Source organism: Pan troglodytes, chromosome 2 (assembly GCF_028858775.2).
Source record: "Pan troglodytes isolate AG18354 chromosome 2, NHGRI_mPanTro3-v2.0_pri, whole genome shotgun sequence".
NCBI lineage: Eukaryota > Metazoa > Chordata > Mammalia > Primates > Hominidae > Pan > Pan troglodytes.
In genome coordinates, this window is record NC_086015.1 from 59,035,835 (window position 1) to 59,050,180 (window position 14,346).

Sequence of the window (14,346 nt, forward strand, 5' to 3'; positions counted from 1 at the left end):
CACCATCCATGTGGGCACACAGCGATGCTAATGATAAGGTTGGTTGGAGTAGCCTGGTGGTGATGTCATGGGGATTAAGGCATGTTATCTGTAATAAGAATACACCCCCACTGCTGAGTGCAGCTGCACACAGCACTAGTCTTGGGCTGGGCATGATTCTCAGAGCTGATTTTAGAGTCAAATGAAAGCAGGCAATTATCATGTTCTTTAACTGTAATCAGCCGAACAGGATACAGGTAGCCGCAAAATGGAGTTATTTGAAACAGTAACAAAGTCACTTCAAAAAGGGTAATAATCTGGAAGTCTCCTGCTGCAACATCTAGTTAAAGCTGTCCAAGTGTGGAGAAGACAGGGAAGGCTTATTTTGTAACCTCGTCAATGGCAGTAGTATCAGGAAAGCCTCCTTTTGAAATAGAGGAGTGGGGAACAAGGGGAGGGAGACGTTAGGACAAATATCTAATTCACATGGGGCTTAAAACCTAGATGATGGGTTGATAGGTACAGCAAACCACCATGGCACATGTATTCCTGTGTAACAAACCTGCATGTTCTGCGCATGTATCCTATAACTTAAAGTAATATTTAAAAATAAATAAATAAATAAAAGGAACCTTGGCCTGGGGGCTGCCCTAGAGCAATTTAGTTTAGCCCCAACATGTAAACTAGAGCCTTTGAAAATGATCCAAGGAGAATCCTGAGTTTCCTGCCATCTGTCAGGGTGGTTACCATGGTAAGAAGTATTCACAAGTGCAGCCAGCTGTTCCAGTCTGGCCTGGTGACTCATCAGCCCTTCAGCTTGGGTTGAAAGTTGATTCTGGACATTGGTTATCTTGGGCAGCATTTTTTGTGACATTCCAATAAGACCCTGGGCTGGGGAACAGGTCTGAAGCCTAAGCATTTCTTAGAATCTGTCAGAGCCTGCTTCTGAGCAGAGAGCAAAAGGTGGTGGATTCAGCTTGGCCCCCTACTAAATCTGGCTCTATCACCAATGATCTATGTGAACTTGGGCATATTTATTTAGGCTGGCTAAGACTTGGTTTTCCCCTCTGTAAAATGGAGATGATTATAATCTATCTTATAGGGATGTGTTTAGGGGAGTACCTCGCTTATGGTTGCTAAACAGAGTTCAGTACACATCAGCTGTTGTTATCATTGCCTTCCGCTAAGAAGCCCATGGACAGAAGTTCCTGCATCATCGCTTGGTAACACCAGCACAGCTTCTGATGGTGTCCTTGTATTGCAGTAGCAAGCATGGATTTTACTCTGCATTGTCTATGCCAATGAGCTAAGAAAACCAGGAGCCTTGTTCATCTTTCAGCCAGCTGGGTAATGCCTGTGTCAATTCCCATTCCTTTAAACACCAGCCCATTAATTGGTAGTGGCAATGAAAAGATACCAATACTTATAACAGCAGCTATAGCTCTGCCTCCTGTTGAATACTTCCTCTCTAGCAGGCACTGTGCTGAATGCAACACATAGATAACTTTCTTTAACCCTATGACCACCCTATAAGGTAGTCATTATTCTCACCATTTCACAGATAGGAAACTGAGGCACCAAGAGGGTTAAAAAGACATTTTTATAAGTGGATGAGTTAGGTTTTGAGCTCAGGTATTACTGACTTCAAAGATGGCATTTTCACTATGTCACACTGCCTTCCCTTGAGCCTTTGGGAACAGTGCAGCTTTAAGAGCCCGAACTCTGACAAAGAATAAAATCAGTCTTCTGTTGTAAGGATCTTAACAAGGTTGGCACACTTAGAGCATATTTCAGTGTACTTCTACACAGCTGGTTATTTAGATCTCAGAACGTCTCTGTAATTGTTTAATAAGTCAGGAAATGAAGCCTTTGAAGAGTATCAGCAAGCTGCTCAAGAATGCACCCTGGAGGCCGAGCGCGGTGGCTCACGCCTGTAATCCCAGCATTTTGGGAGGCTGAGGCAGGTGGATCACGAGGTCAGGAGTTCGAGACCAGCCTGGCCAACATAGTGAAACCCCATCTCTACTAAAAATACAAAATTAGTTGGGTGTGGTGGCATGCGCCTGTAGTCCCAACTACTCGGGAGGCTGAAGTGGGAGAATTGCTTGAACCTGGGAGGCAGAGGTTGCAGTGAGCCGAGACCATGCCATTGCACTCCAGCTTGGGTGACAGAGAGTGAGACTCCATATCAAAAAAAAAAAAAAAAAAAGAATGTACCCTGAATATACGACAGGACCAACTTTTGAAACCATGGCCATCCTGCATCCATGGCTGTGAGACTCCAAGCACATGCACGTTCCTCTCAACCCCATGCTGCCTCTCACCTGGCTCTGGCACATGTTTTAGGTGTAGAGAAAGCATTGGGCAGTGGGAAAAGGATAAGTCAATACCAATTCTTGCCAAATGCTAGAAAGCCCTTGCAGGGGTACCTGTAGAAATCTCCTGAGTGAGGATGGAGATGGTGGCCTGGCGGGCCAGTCAGGGACCAATTAGAGTTGTCCATTGTGGTCTGCAGTTGATTCTGTGACATATCCCGGTGTCTGGGTTAGTGCTAGGGCTGTGTCAATGGTGAGAGCGTTTCTGTGAGAAGTTTGTGCGGGGACACCCCCAAGCCTAATGCTTGGCTGATGTATGGTCTTCGTTTCTGTTTGTATAAACAAAGCTTCAAAGCTTCTTGCCTGCATCTGTGTAAGGAAAAAAGCCAGAGGACAGTGAAGAAATATTCTGATGACGAAAAGACCTTGAGGACTGGCTACGTGACCACTGGTATCCCCTTGGGCTTTGCTGCCCAAGGAGTGCTGTGTGATGCTGCTGGTTAGGAGCTGGCTTTGATCTTCCATTTGGTCAAGTGTGGCTGGTTTTCTGCTTGGTGCCCACAGACGACTGTGTTTAATCCATTTATCGGTAATGTCCGTAAGTTACTGTCCAGATAAGGAGCCTCCACATCACATTTTGCAGTTGACCACTTTGTTCTCATCATCTATGTAACATTTGTGCAATCAGGCAATCATTTATGCATTCACCCTTTTAAAACTGAATGCCTTCTGTATGCTGGGTGCTGTACTGGGTGCTAGAAGTCGGTGTGAAACAGAGCCAACACCAGTCCTGCTGCGTGAAGCTTTTACATCTACAGGTCTTTCCGAGCACAGCAGTAAGTGCACTCAACATTAACCATTGTAGTATTCTAGAAAGGAATTTCTGTGGAGAGAATTTCATCCAGTCATGTAGAAGCACATGTATTAAAGTGTTTAAAATCTCATCTGGCAGTTGTTATGTAACTCAAGCTCGACTTTACGTGTCTCTCCTTTGGGCTGCTACTCATGGCAGGAGGGGATGCCGAAGGGAAGGGTGGGAATGCCAGACTCCTTTGGCTATACCTTTCAAGCATGGGATAAGATGTTCATACCATCTAAATACTGGAACATGTGTAGGGGCAAAGAGGGAGAGCTTGCCCCATCACCCCCTGAAGGTTTGCTGAAAATGAACTGACAAAGGGCAGGTGAATAGGAAAAAAAGGCACACAAAATTTATTTTAATATGGACAACACAGGGGAATCATAGTAGAATGGTTACCCAGTAACCCAATGGGGTACAGATGCTTAAATGCCCGACTTCGTAGGGGAGGGAAAAGGGGGAAATATGGCTACTTGAGGGATAATAAATGATTTTGAGGGGGAAACGAGTGGGCCTAAATGGTTAGTAAATAATTTCAATGGAAATTGAATGGGATGGAGAGCTGACAATGATTTGGGAAGAAGTTGGCCTGGGCTCTAGGTGTGGTGTTTAATTTTCAATCTCTTCCTCTGTAATATGAATTGTAATCTTCTCTTCTCTGGTGAATGAAATGTCAGGCAAGGCAATTGTATTCCTCTTTGGCAGATCTGGCTTTTAGATAGATAAGGGAACTTCAGAAAACAACTGCATCCTGTGGTTTGGGAGAGACAGAGGATTAAGAGACTGTGTGGTAAGGGAGACAGGGAGCAAGGTCGGAGAAACTTTGAGACTGCTTCAAGTCAAAGCACCATATTTTGGCGTAATGGTTTCTGAGTCCGAACACATGCTACCAGAAATTGCCATTCACCTTTCCTTTGTTGATGGGGGAATTAAAATACATTGAATAATGTTAAAGTAAAACATTTTTGCAACAGAGTAAAGGTCATAATTGGGATGAAAGCCATACTTTTATCACCAGTGTAGGAAAAAAATGTCCACTTTGTTTTTGTTTCATAAGCTATGCTGTTTTCAAAATAAGGTACATTCACTCTTATGGTGATGACAATAAGGAGTAGGGATTACAATTAGTAAGCCAGCTGGTTTCCTACACTTTGTCAATGTACAGGGCTTATCCTGGTCCAAACCTGTTTCCTGGTGCTTGAGAAACAGAATCCTGCCATGCTTTATCCCAAAGTGGTTCTTCTTAGTTCTCCTGTCCCTTGGAGACATGGCCCAAGTAAATTCCATCCGGGTCTTAGAATCCAGTTCAGAACAGCACATTCCCTTTGGAATATCTTGCTCAATGCAGACCATCCTTGTTCAGACCAAATGACTGTTTCGTCAAGTTAGATGGGTCCTCATCCCCCTCTACCCTTTCCAATACCTTCGTTCCCTTTGTTCTTCAAATTCCAAGTGATAACATGACTGTGCCTCCAGCACTGGCCTTTGCCAGGCTCCTTGTTCATCATCCATGTTAGGGCTGCATGGTGTTTGTCACTGTTGCACTTGATGATAGTGACTGCTCACCTTGTAGTACATAGCATCAATTGGTTCCCGTGTTTTCTCATTTAGTGAAGCTCCCTTCCATTTCTTTCCTGTAGAATTACCCTTTATGACTACCAAGCCATGTGTAGAGCCAACAAGGAAAGCAGCGATGGCGCCCATGGCCTCCTGGATGTAAGTACTATGCTGTCACTCAGAAAACAGCTGCACATTTCTGTCTTTCTCCCTGTCTGAGTGTTATCTTCCTCTTTGGAGTAATCAAGTTTATCTTTTTGCAAAATCATGAACATTTTGACTTTACTCACTTAAAAAAAAAAAAAAAAAAAACACTTCAGGCCGGGCGCGGCAGCTCATGCCCGTAATCCCAGCACTTTGGGAGGCCGAGGTGGCTGGATCACTTGGGGTCAGGAGTTTGAGACCAGCCTGGCCAACATGGTGAAACCCCGTCTCTACTAAAAATACAAAAATTAGCCAGGCGTGGTGGCGTGTGCCTATAATCCCAGCTACTCAGGAGGCTGAGGCGGGAGAACCACTTGAACCTTGGAGGAGGAGGTTGCAGTGAACCAAGATCATGCCACTGCACTCCAGCCTGGGCAACAGAGCGAGCCTGCCTCTCAAAAAAATTAAATTAAATTAAATTAAATTAAAATTAAAAAAAGCCACTGCTATTTCAACTCAAATCCAGTAATTATATGAATGAGAAATGGATCTAAAGTCTTTGATGGATTAATGCAGCAGCCCCTTGTGACAGATGGAAAAAGGGAGAAGTTTTGTTAATTCTCTCATTTGTATATAAAAGAACTTGGTTTTGTTCAACAGAACTTTTCCTTTTAGTTTGTAACAGAGTTGTGAGCTTTTGCCCTAATTCCCATTTTGATCACAGATATTCCCTCTCCCCTAATCATGCCACTGGGTTTCAGCATCATTTTCCCTGGAGCTGATTCCTTGGTGATGTCACAGATGAGGATCAATCAGCATAGCTATTGTACCATTAGAAACTGGCTTTCAGATGGCCAGAAATTAACTGTTACCACTTACTCCCAAATTAAAAATATAATTTACAATGTGTAGACAATGTAAATTTGGCCAGCAATACCTAAAAACACAGAAAAAAACCAGACATAGTGTACCTCTGGATAGTCTGTCATATGTGTTTAAATATAACCCTTACAATGTTATTATTTTGTAAGTACCAAAAATTAACCTAAAATTTTGTTTGAAACACAACACTTAAAAGCCATTTTGGCTTTAAAATATGCATACTTTCTAATTTGCAGATGTAAGATGTTACAAGGGGATTATTTAAAAAACAGATAATTAACACGGTTCTCCTACACTGAGGGAGCAAGAAATGATTCAGAGCTGGCAAATTTGTAAGAGGCAACTAAAATGAATATTTTGAAAAATACAGCTTTTTAGTGAGACTCACTATGTCTTTCTAACCCAACTCCCCTAACCTTAGCATGAATATTTCCAGACATTAAAGGTTCCCAAGATATATTTTCACCATTAGATTTAAAAGCTCAGTGGCTTTATGCTTTTAGATGATAATTTGCATTTAAATTTTTTTAATCCTGTATTTGCATAATCCCTTTGTTTACTCATATATTGAGCCAATGCCTGGCATGGAATGCCTGAGTGCCTTCCCCTGGCCTCAGAGCGAGCTGCCCCTGCTACTGCCCTCTTTCCCCCGCAACCTCCAAAGCTTCCTTAATCCTTTTATTCACTCTCTCCTTCCCCTGACCCACATTACCCACCCAGCAGATACAAAGACACAACATCGTCCCATAGTCTGACCACCCCGGTCTTTTTGAAAGCAAGATGATTATTTTTCAAGCCGTAAAATGTAATGGCAAAACCGCAGGACTGCAAAGTGTGGTTTCAGGCAACTGTTAAAAGTTCACATCCTTATCTGACCCTAATCCTGGCGGCCCAGAACACTGTGATTCAAGGAATGATGTGGAAGCACTCGGTTGAACCAGAGCAAGAGATACACCAAGTCTGAAATCTGGGTGGGCTGGGAAGAGCCTCAGCATTGTTGTTGTTGTTGTTCTGCTCATTTACTTTCTGGCCGGACTGGGAAAGTTTTGAGAATGACTGGGGGCATGTAAATTTGTTCTTGTTTCATTTAAAACTGGATAATTCCTCCATTCTTAGTTCTAGTTCTTATAATTAAAATGCTCAGAAGGTGGGATTAAGCAGCTCTAGCTGCAGAAGCAAGGATTTGGCATGCATTTCAATTCTCCGATATCTAAAGGCAACCACAAAAGGTTCTGAGATTCTTCTGGACCTGACATCTGGAGCCCAGAGCCCGGGATTTGCCAGTGTCATTGTCTGTCTCTCAAGTTCACCCACCACTCACATAACTGGCATAGCTAGGTACAAGGAACCAACTGAGGGGGAGACTTGGTATTTTCCAGAATTCAGGAAATTGAATTATCCACATAGGAAATATCACAGAGTAAACAATCCAACTGCTTTTTTTAATTAAAATATTCTGAAATAAAGATTAGGCTTTCAGTGCCTTCTTTTATAGAGTGAAGGGGATTTTCAGCAAGGATAAAATCACATGTTTATATGGTTATCATTTTCTTCAAGTCCAAATATGTAAGTGTGAGAAAAGGCAGCTTAAATCCTACATAATTCATGGACGGCATTAAAATCAGGTGTATGCAATTTTTGCTTATTTTAGTGAATGACATACAGTGATAGAGAACAGGGAATCACCTTTCCAAGAGGCTGCCCTGTAAATTACCATTTGAAATTAGTTATATGATTCCAGCCCCCTCAGCATTAAGCTTCAAAATATTAGCCCCTAGAGGGTAAAGGTTTAAGCATCGGGTGCTGAACTTCCTTTTTCCTCCCACTGATAACCCTTGTATTAGATCAGGTTTATTTTACTTGTAAATCACATCTCACTAGAGTGGAGTTCAAAGTTTTAAAATGTTTGTTTTAGGATACAGTATCCAACAATTTTCTTCACTTAGCTAGAACGCCACTGTTTTTTAACATGATATCAATCTCTCTAGAAGAATAACATTGTCCTTATGTAAAGCCCTAAATTAAGCTACAAATTTTGTGTGCACTACATTGTTTTTAATGAACTGAATTCTTCTCTTCAGCCTTATAATGCCTTCCTCTCTGCAGTAAAATGGATCATGACAGAACTTGTCTTGTAAGTAAAATCTGCTGCATTTTTTGAAAAGTATTAATATTTTCCCTTTTGTATCATAAAGTGATCTAAGAGATTGTGAGTCATGCTTTCAATAACCATTAGATTCCTAGTACTCTGAGATAACTTCATTGAACATCTCAAAATATTGAACACAGAGACCAAAAAATGATCTTTTATTAAGTGACTCTTCATCACTCCTTATGCTATTAGGTCATCGTTTAGCAGATCATTTGCAATACACAACAAATTTACTTATTGTGGTTACTGCTCAATTTCACATGGATATCTGGCTGATTTTTCTGCAGCCTGGGTGGGCTGTGGTCAGAAGAGCACACTGCTGTGACTGTCCACCATGCCACTTTGGCTGTCTTGGCCTGTGCAGGAATGGGTGCCTGTGAGATTGTCAGCTAGGGCTGGGGGCTTTCTCAGGTATGATTTCATTGTTTATTCTGTCAAACTATGGTCTTGTTTGGAGGTGCTGGTTGCATCTATGACTTAGATAACACTTGAAATGGCACAAAGATGAAAGTTTTGACTTTCAGACTAGATATTAGACACATTACAGAAACACCGTGTCACACAAAAGGGAAGAATTACATAGATGAACATGTAAACAAGATTGTTTAAGTTGCACCAAACTCTCTCATTCTTATTTCCCCTGCTTATTTCCTACAGACTCCAGTTCTGTGGGTTTGAGGCAAATTTCATGCCATTTGATGGATAGTCACTGTCCTCTTAACTTAATGTAACCTATATTAATTTAATAAAGTTTGTGAATTCAAATGGGAAGTAAATTCTCCATATACACAGGAGGCAGAGAAAGAACATTAACAGATAATAGTGGGATTTTGATTGAGAGAGAGCTGCTAGGAATAGTAGCCATAAGCCTGAGAAACAAATGACCAAATTTTGATTTCTCTTCATCCATTGGAGGATAATTTATATTATTTTTGTAGTCTTTACCAGCCATTGAGAAATGTTGATTTTTATGAAGTTGCATTGTGGCATAATTTCATAGAGAGAAGTCTGTTCCACCTCCCTCTATACATACACACACACACACAGAGGGGGCTTAAACAAGTTCGAGTCACAGTATTCATTTTGAAAGCATGTTTTATTACTACAGTTCATAGTCTTGGTAGAGGAGAATATTCTATTTGTATTTCTGAACTAAGGGAAGAGAAGCTTATTAGAAATTGGCTTTTTACTGTGGAATCAAACTAGATGATATTAAGATTGAACAACTGGTGAACAATACGAGAAAAGTATTTCAGCCTATACAGCAGGTTATTCCTCATCTAGGAATCTTTGAGTCTAGGTGAACCTGGCTTTAGGGATAAAATAGCCTTTCACAAGAAAGATAAACCCCTGTGAAAATTTAGTGGTAACTCAGCCAACTGTGTTGATATCTCCAAATTGTGATGTTCTCAAATGAGGTAAGCGATGCCAAAGAATACAGAAAGTCACTGTCCTGTGATATGGGCATGGATGACGAAGTAACATTGGGCTTTTCCACGATCTGTTTAGGTTCCTGGTGGAATTTAACCTCTGCAGTTGGTGGCACTCCGATATGACAGCTAAAGGTGAGCAGCAACTGGTTTCTGTTTCCCAGCTTGGAGGGATAAGCGCTGGGTTCACTGGCTACTTTTCATCAGGGATGTGCTGGCTCACAGAAAATTCCCCAGGACAAAGTGATGATTTTTCAGCTCTGTCAGCAAAAAGCCACCCTTTGTGCTAAGTGCTGTGCTATCCAGTCTGACACAGAATTCCACAGGCTTCATTCAGCCCACGTTGAATGTACATCTTGACCTGTTTCCTTAACTAAGGCTTTGAGGTCATACATTGCACAGGTAAATTCTTCAGAAAGCTCATGGGCAATGCTGAAATAGAAGGGAGACAGACACACTGCCTGTGTCTCAGGCTAAGTGAATGATTAGCCAGCCGTTCTATTTTTGTTTTCACAGTTACCCTCATAGAACATAAATCTGACCACATTACTGTCCCTTCTCAAATACCTTTGATGATTTGAGGAGGGTGTAATTAGTAGAGACTCTTGGAGGCATGGGTTGTGGAGTTAGAATACGTTTCAGTCCCAGCTTAGAGGTTGGCCTTGGGCATATCAGCTGATCTGTGTCCAAGGCTCAGTTTCCCTATGCTAAGTACAATGGGGAAAAATAATATTTATCTTAGAAAGGGAGTGTGTGTGTGTGTGCATGTATGTTTAATGCTGTGAGAAATCATATTACGTGCTGACCACAGTGACTGGAACATAAGTCCTCAAAAAATAGTAGCAATACTGCATGTTCTCATGTATAAGTAAGGTAAACATTGAGTAAACATAGATACAAAGAAGGGAACGACAGACACTGGGGCCTAATTGAGGTGTGGAGGGTGGGAGGAGGGTGAGGATGAAAAAACTACCTATCGGGTACTACTTTCACTACCAGGATGATGAAATAATCTGTACACCAAACCCTCGAGACATGCAGTTGACCCGTATAAAAAACCTGCATGTACCCTCCACACCTAAAATAAAAGTTGGAAGGAAAATAAATAAATAAAAGAAAGAGTATCCATAATTATAATGGTGGTGACACTGTGACCATGACAATGATGATGATCGCCTACAAATCCAGTGATCCTTAGTGAACGCTGGCTCCAGCAGTCTGCCCCAGGCCTGCCCACTCATGTGCTATTTCTCAGATACACTCTGTTCTTTCTTTCCTTCATTCATGTTCATTTTCCTACTTGGGAGGCCAGGGACTAGTAGGCTATTACCATTCTTATTATTTCTAACTGTCTGTCTTTTAAAAAAGAGATTGATTAGTCACATATCAGCATTTCCCCAGGTGCTGGATCTATTTTAATCTAACATTCCCTCTCCTTTCCCTTAAGATCCCAGTCTGTGAGGATTCCCTCAACTCCCTCAGGCAGAATGAACATTTTCTTCTTGCTCCTGCCCCAGTCAGCTCATGCGTTATCCTATCTCTTCTTTACCATTATTGCCTCACTGTTTGTGTTTTACAGTAACCTAGAATTTCTTGATGGTAGGAGCTATGTCTTAAACATTGTTCTCTCTTAACACCTAACTGGTGCTGAGCACACAGTAGGTGCTTTATCTTTGCTGATTCAATATCCTAACAAATCTTTCTGGTGCTAGGCATGACCATTAGGGTCACTATAGTCATGGCTTTGTAACTTACACATAGGCTCGTTTTGCCGGAATCCAGGAACTCTCTGATTTCTGCCTAGAACATGAGATGGAGCAGAATCTGCTGAGTTCTGCCCCTGCTGATGCCCGCATAGTTTGCTCTCTGATAACTGGGAGCCTAAGCCATGCCTGTCCAGGCTTGGCTCTGCCCTGGGAGGCTGACAGCCCAGTGGAGCAGGGCCCCTGTGTGCTGCTTTCATCCACACACATGCACATTGGTCTGGTGACCCCCAGGACTTGGACCCAATTTTGCTCCTCCCTGCTGGGTTGAGTTCTGAGTGACAGTGCCCCAAATCCCACTTATAGAAATTCAGCCTGAGGACATAAACCTGGATGGGAACAAAGGTTTCTATGATAGGATGATCATCACCAGGGAATTTATAATTGCAAATACTGGTAACTCTTTAAATGTCTAACACTAAAGGCCATTTTAAAATAAATTACAACCCATCCACAGAAAGAAAAATGATTCTGTTTCTGAAAACTTTTTGATGAAATTAAAAAAATGCTCATGAAATTATAACAAAACAAGACAAAACCCAGGAAACAAAACCGTATATACACAAAAACACATAAAATGGTGGGAGGAAGGAGATATGGAGCTAATTAGGGTCAGTAGTTGGTATGGGAAATAGGGAGTCAATAAACAAACACCAACATATGAGTTAGGAAAAGAAGACTGTCATGTCCCCGAAAGGAAATCTTACCTGTAGTGTCAACTTGCTTTTGTTAAAATTGCACATGATTTGAAAAAAGAAAGATGAGAAAGAACCTACTAAATGGGCACTTGGTTATCTTTTACCATTCGCTTTTCTTATTTGACTCACTTTTCCACAATTTTACTAATAGGAATGAAAAAAAAAATGAGATTTAAAAAAAATAAAATCAATAGAGCCCAGGAAAATGAGTTGCAAGTTGGTTAAATGGCTGCTGTCTCTGCGGCACCAGTGCCCTGGGGACAAATCCCCTCGCCCTCTGAATCAGACTGTGAGCTCTGAGAGGCCGGAGCAGCTTTGGAACCTAGTGGTTAGGAACCCTGGGTAGCCTTTCTCTGCTTCTTGCCTGCTGTGAGGTTCTGGGCAAGTCACTTGGTCTCTCTGGACTTTGGTTCCATTTGTCAGCAGAGGAAACAATAGACATAATGTGGCTGTGAGAGGTGAACTAAGCAATGCGCGCCAAGCCCTTGTGCAAGTACTCCATGCATGGTGGGTGGGCGCTCACGCTTTGGGTGGTGGTGGTTTTTTTTTAACCGAAATGTCTGGTTATTTCTTAGGAGTTTGCACAGGGCTGAAGGCAGCAGGCTTGTTGTTTTCAGTGGTTTTCTTTTTGGCATTCTTCTTCATACCTAGTGAAGACGCTCCCTTCTCTTCATGTCTGCTTTCACTCCCACTTCCCTCATCCTGGCCTTGGCCTGTTTCCCTTCTTTGTGACCTGCCACCACAGACATCTAGTCATACTGTTATTGTGGTCCTATGGATTCTAGAGTTTTTACTGAATGCCATTCACTATGATCTTTGCCTAGAACAGTGGTTTTCAAATGGGGGCAGTTTTGCCTCCCAGGGGAATGGCTGGAGACGTTTTTGCTGTCATAGCATGGGGGAGGAGGGTTCTTATTAGAATCTGGTGCGTAGAGGCCAGGGATGCAGCTAAATATCCTGCAACACACAAGACAGCCCCCATAACAAAGAAATATCCCACTCAAAATATCGATAATGCCACTGTTGAGAAACCGTGGCCTAGACCAAGGGGTGCGGAGTAGGGGACAGTGACTAAGGGAGCCAGGTATGGTCTCTGCATCCATGACGTTGAGAGATACTTGTGAAGGCTCCCATTCTGCAATTTCACCACCCCCACCCCAGCTGGACCAAAAGTGGTCCAATTTTTAGCTGAAAGGAATAATATGGTGCTTCAGTTCTCTATTTTCTGTCTTAAGGAGCTTTGTAGAAAGGACCCCAAATAGATCATTTCAGCATGTCCTCTGACTCCCACTGCCAGACTGTGAGACCTCCTTTCCACAGACTACAGAGAGACCTTGTCACATAATTGCATCATTGATGCATGGTGCGCTGATACATAAGTGCTTTGCCATTTCCAGAGAGCTGGCACATAGATTATCTTCAGATCCGTTCAACATACCTGAGGGGTGGGGACTGCTAGAATTTGCCACCAAGCCTCTCTGAAGCACCTAAGTCAGACAGCTAAGAGGCAGTGGACTCAGACCTAAGCCAAGACCTCCCTCAGCTAATGACGACAGCGAGAGCTGCAGCTACTGCACTGGAATTGTCTCATTCCAGCTGACAGCCCTCTGCTGGGCATCAATATGACTTTTTCCATTTTATGGATGAAGAAAAGAAAACAAGCAAAGGTGAATTCGTCCATCTACAGGGTTGCTGTCATTGGGACATCTTATTAAATGTAAATATAAATCCCAGACCCAGCGTAAGGAGGGAAATGTTCCAGGCCCCATATGCTATTGGCTTGCAAGGTTTCTTCATTCTAAATTTACCATTCCCTCAATAGATAAAGACCCTGAGCTGAGACATACATCTTTGTTTTAGCTAAAAATGGAATCCATAATTACACTGTTTATCTGCTCCATTTCCTCAATGAAGGGGACTGTGGAAGCCCATTTCTGCTTGATTATCACAAAGGTATCATTTTGGTGAAGTTGCACAAAGAGAACAGAGCTTGCTGGCACCCGGTTGTGAACAGGGGTGCATTCACAGAAACAAAAGAAGAGGAAGGCTTTTCAAATGGCAAATCTATTCAATCCCAATTGTCTGCACATAATTACTGTGAACCCAAGTCAGTTTTTCTCATCAGGGACATTTGTTGCTAAGGGAAAATTAAAGAAATTGAATTGTGCGGACGCTCCCTTGGGTGCTTCATTGTGAGTGGGTGATAGGTCATGGTGACATCGGCGTAACTGGGATAGGAGGCACAGCAGTGTGGGCTCTAGGATGTGAGGGCCTGGCTCGCATCTGGACCCCATCACTCACTGCAGTGTGACCTTGGGCACGTGTCTTCGTTTCTGAGCTTTAGTTTCTTCATCTGCAAAATGGGACAGTAGCAAGGGCTTGTTTATTCTGTGGTGATGAAGATTCTGCCCATGCTAAGGGCCTGGCACAGGGTTTGGCATGTAGTAAGTGCATAGTGAAGATTGATGGTGAAGGTGGTGGTGGTTTGCTGTGTGAGTTAATGATGATTGTGATGAGTCACTCTCTGTGGGACCCACGGCAGGCAGTGTCTGCTTCTGGAACCTCAT

General features: G+C 42.5%; 1 protein-coding gene across 3 annotated transcripts in view; it reads left to right on the plus strand.

Moving 5' to 3' along the window:
- The window catches only part of CACNA2D3 (calcium voltage-gated channel auxiliary subunit alpha2delta 3), a 943,155-nt gene that overhangs the window by 871,305 nt on the left and 57,504 nt on the right, over positions 1-14,346 (plus strand). For 2 of the 3 annotated variants that reach the window (XM_016941319.3, XM_016941320.4), the window contains 3 exons: positions 4,794-4,869; positions 7,818-7,870; positions 9,398-9,453. In XM_016941319.3, the coding sequence (XP_016796808.3) occupies positions 4,794-4,869; positions 7,818-7,870; positions 9,398-9,453 (185 nt within the window). Of the gene's footprint in view, positions 1-4,793; positions 4,870-7,817; positions 7,871-9,397; positions 9,454-14,346 lie in introns of those variants that run through there. The other variant, XR_008546971.2, reaches the window with a different exon arrangement.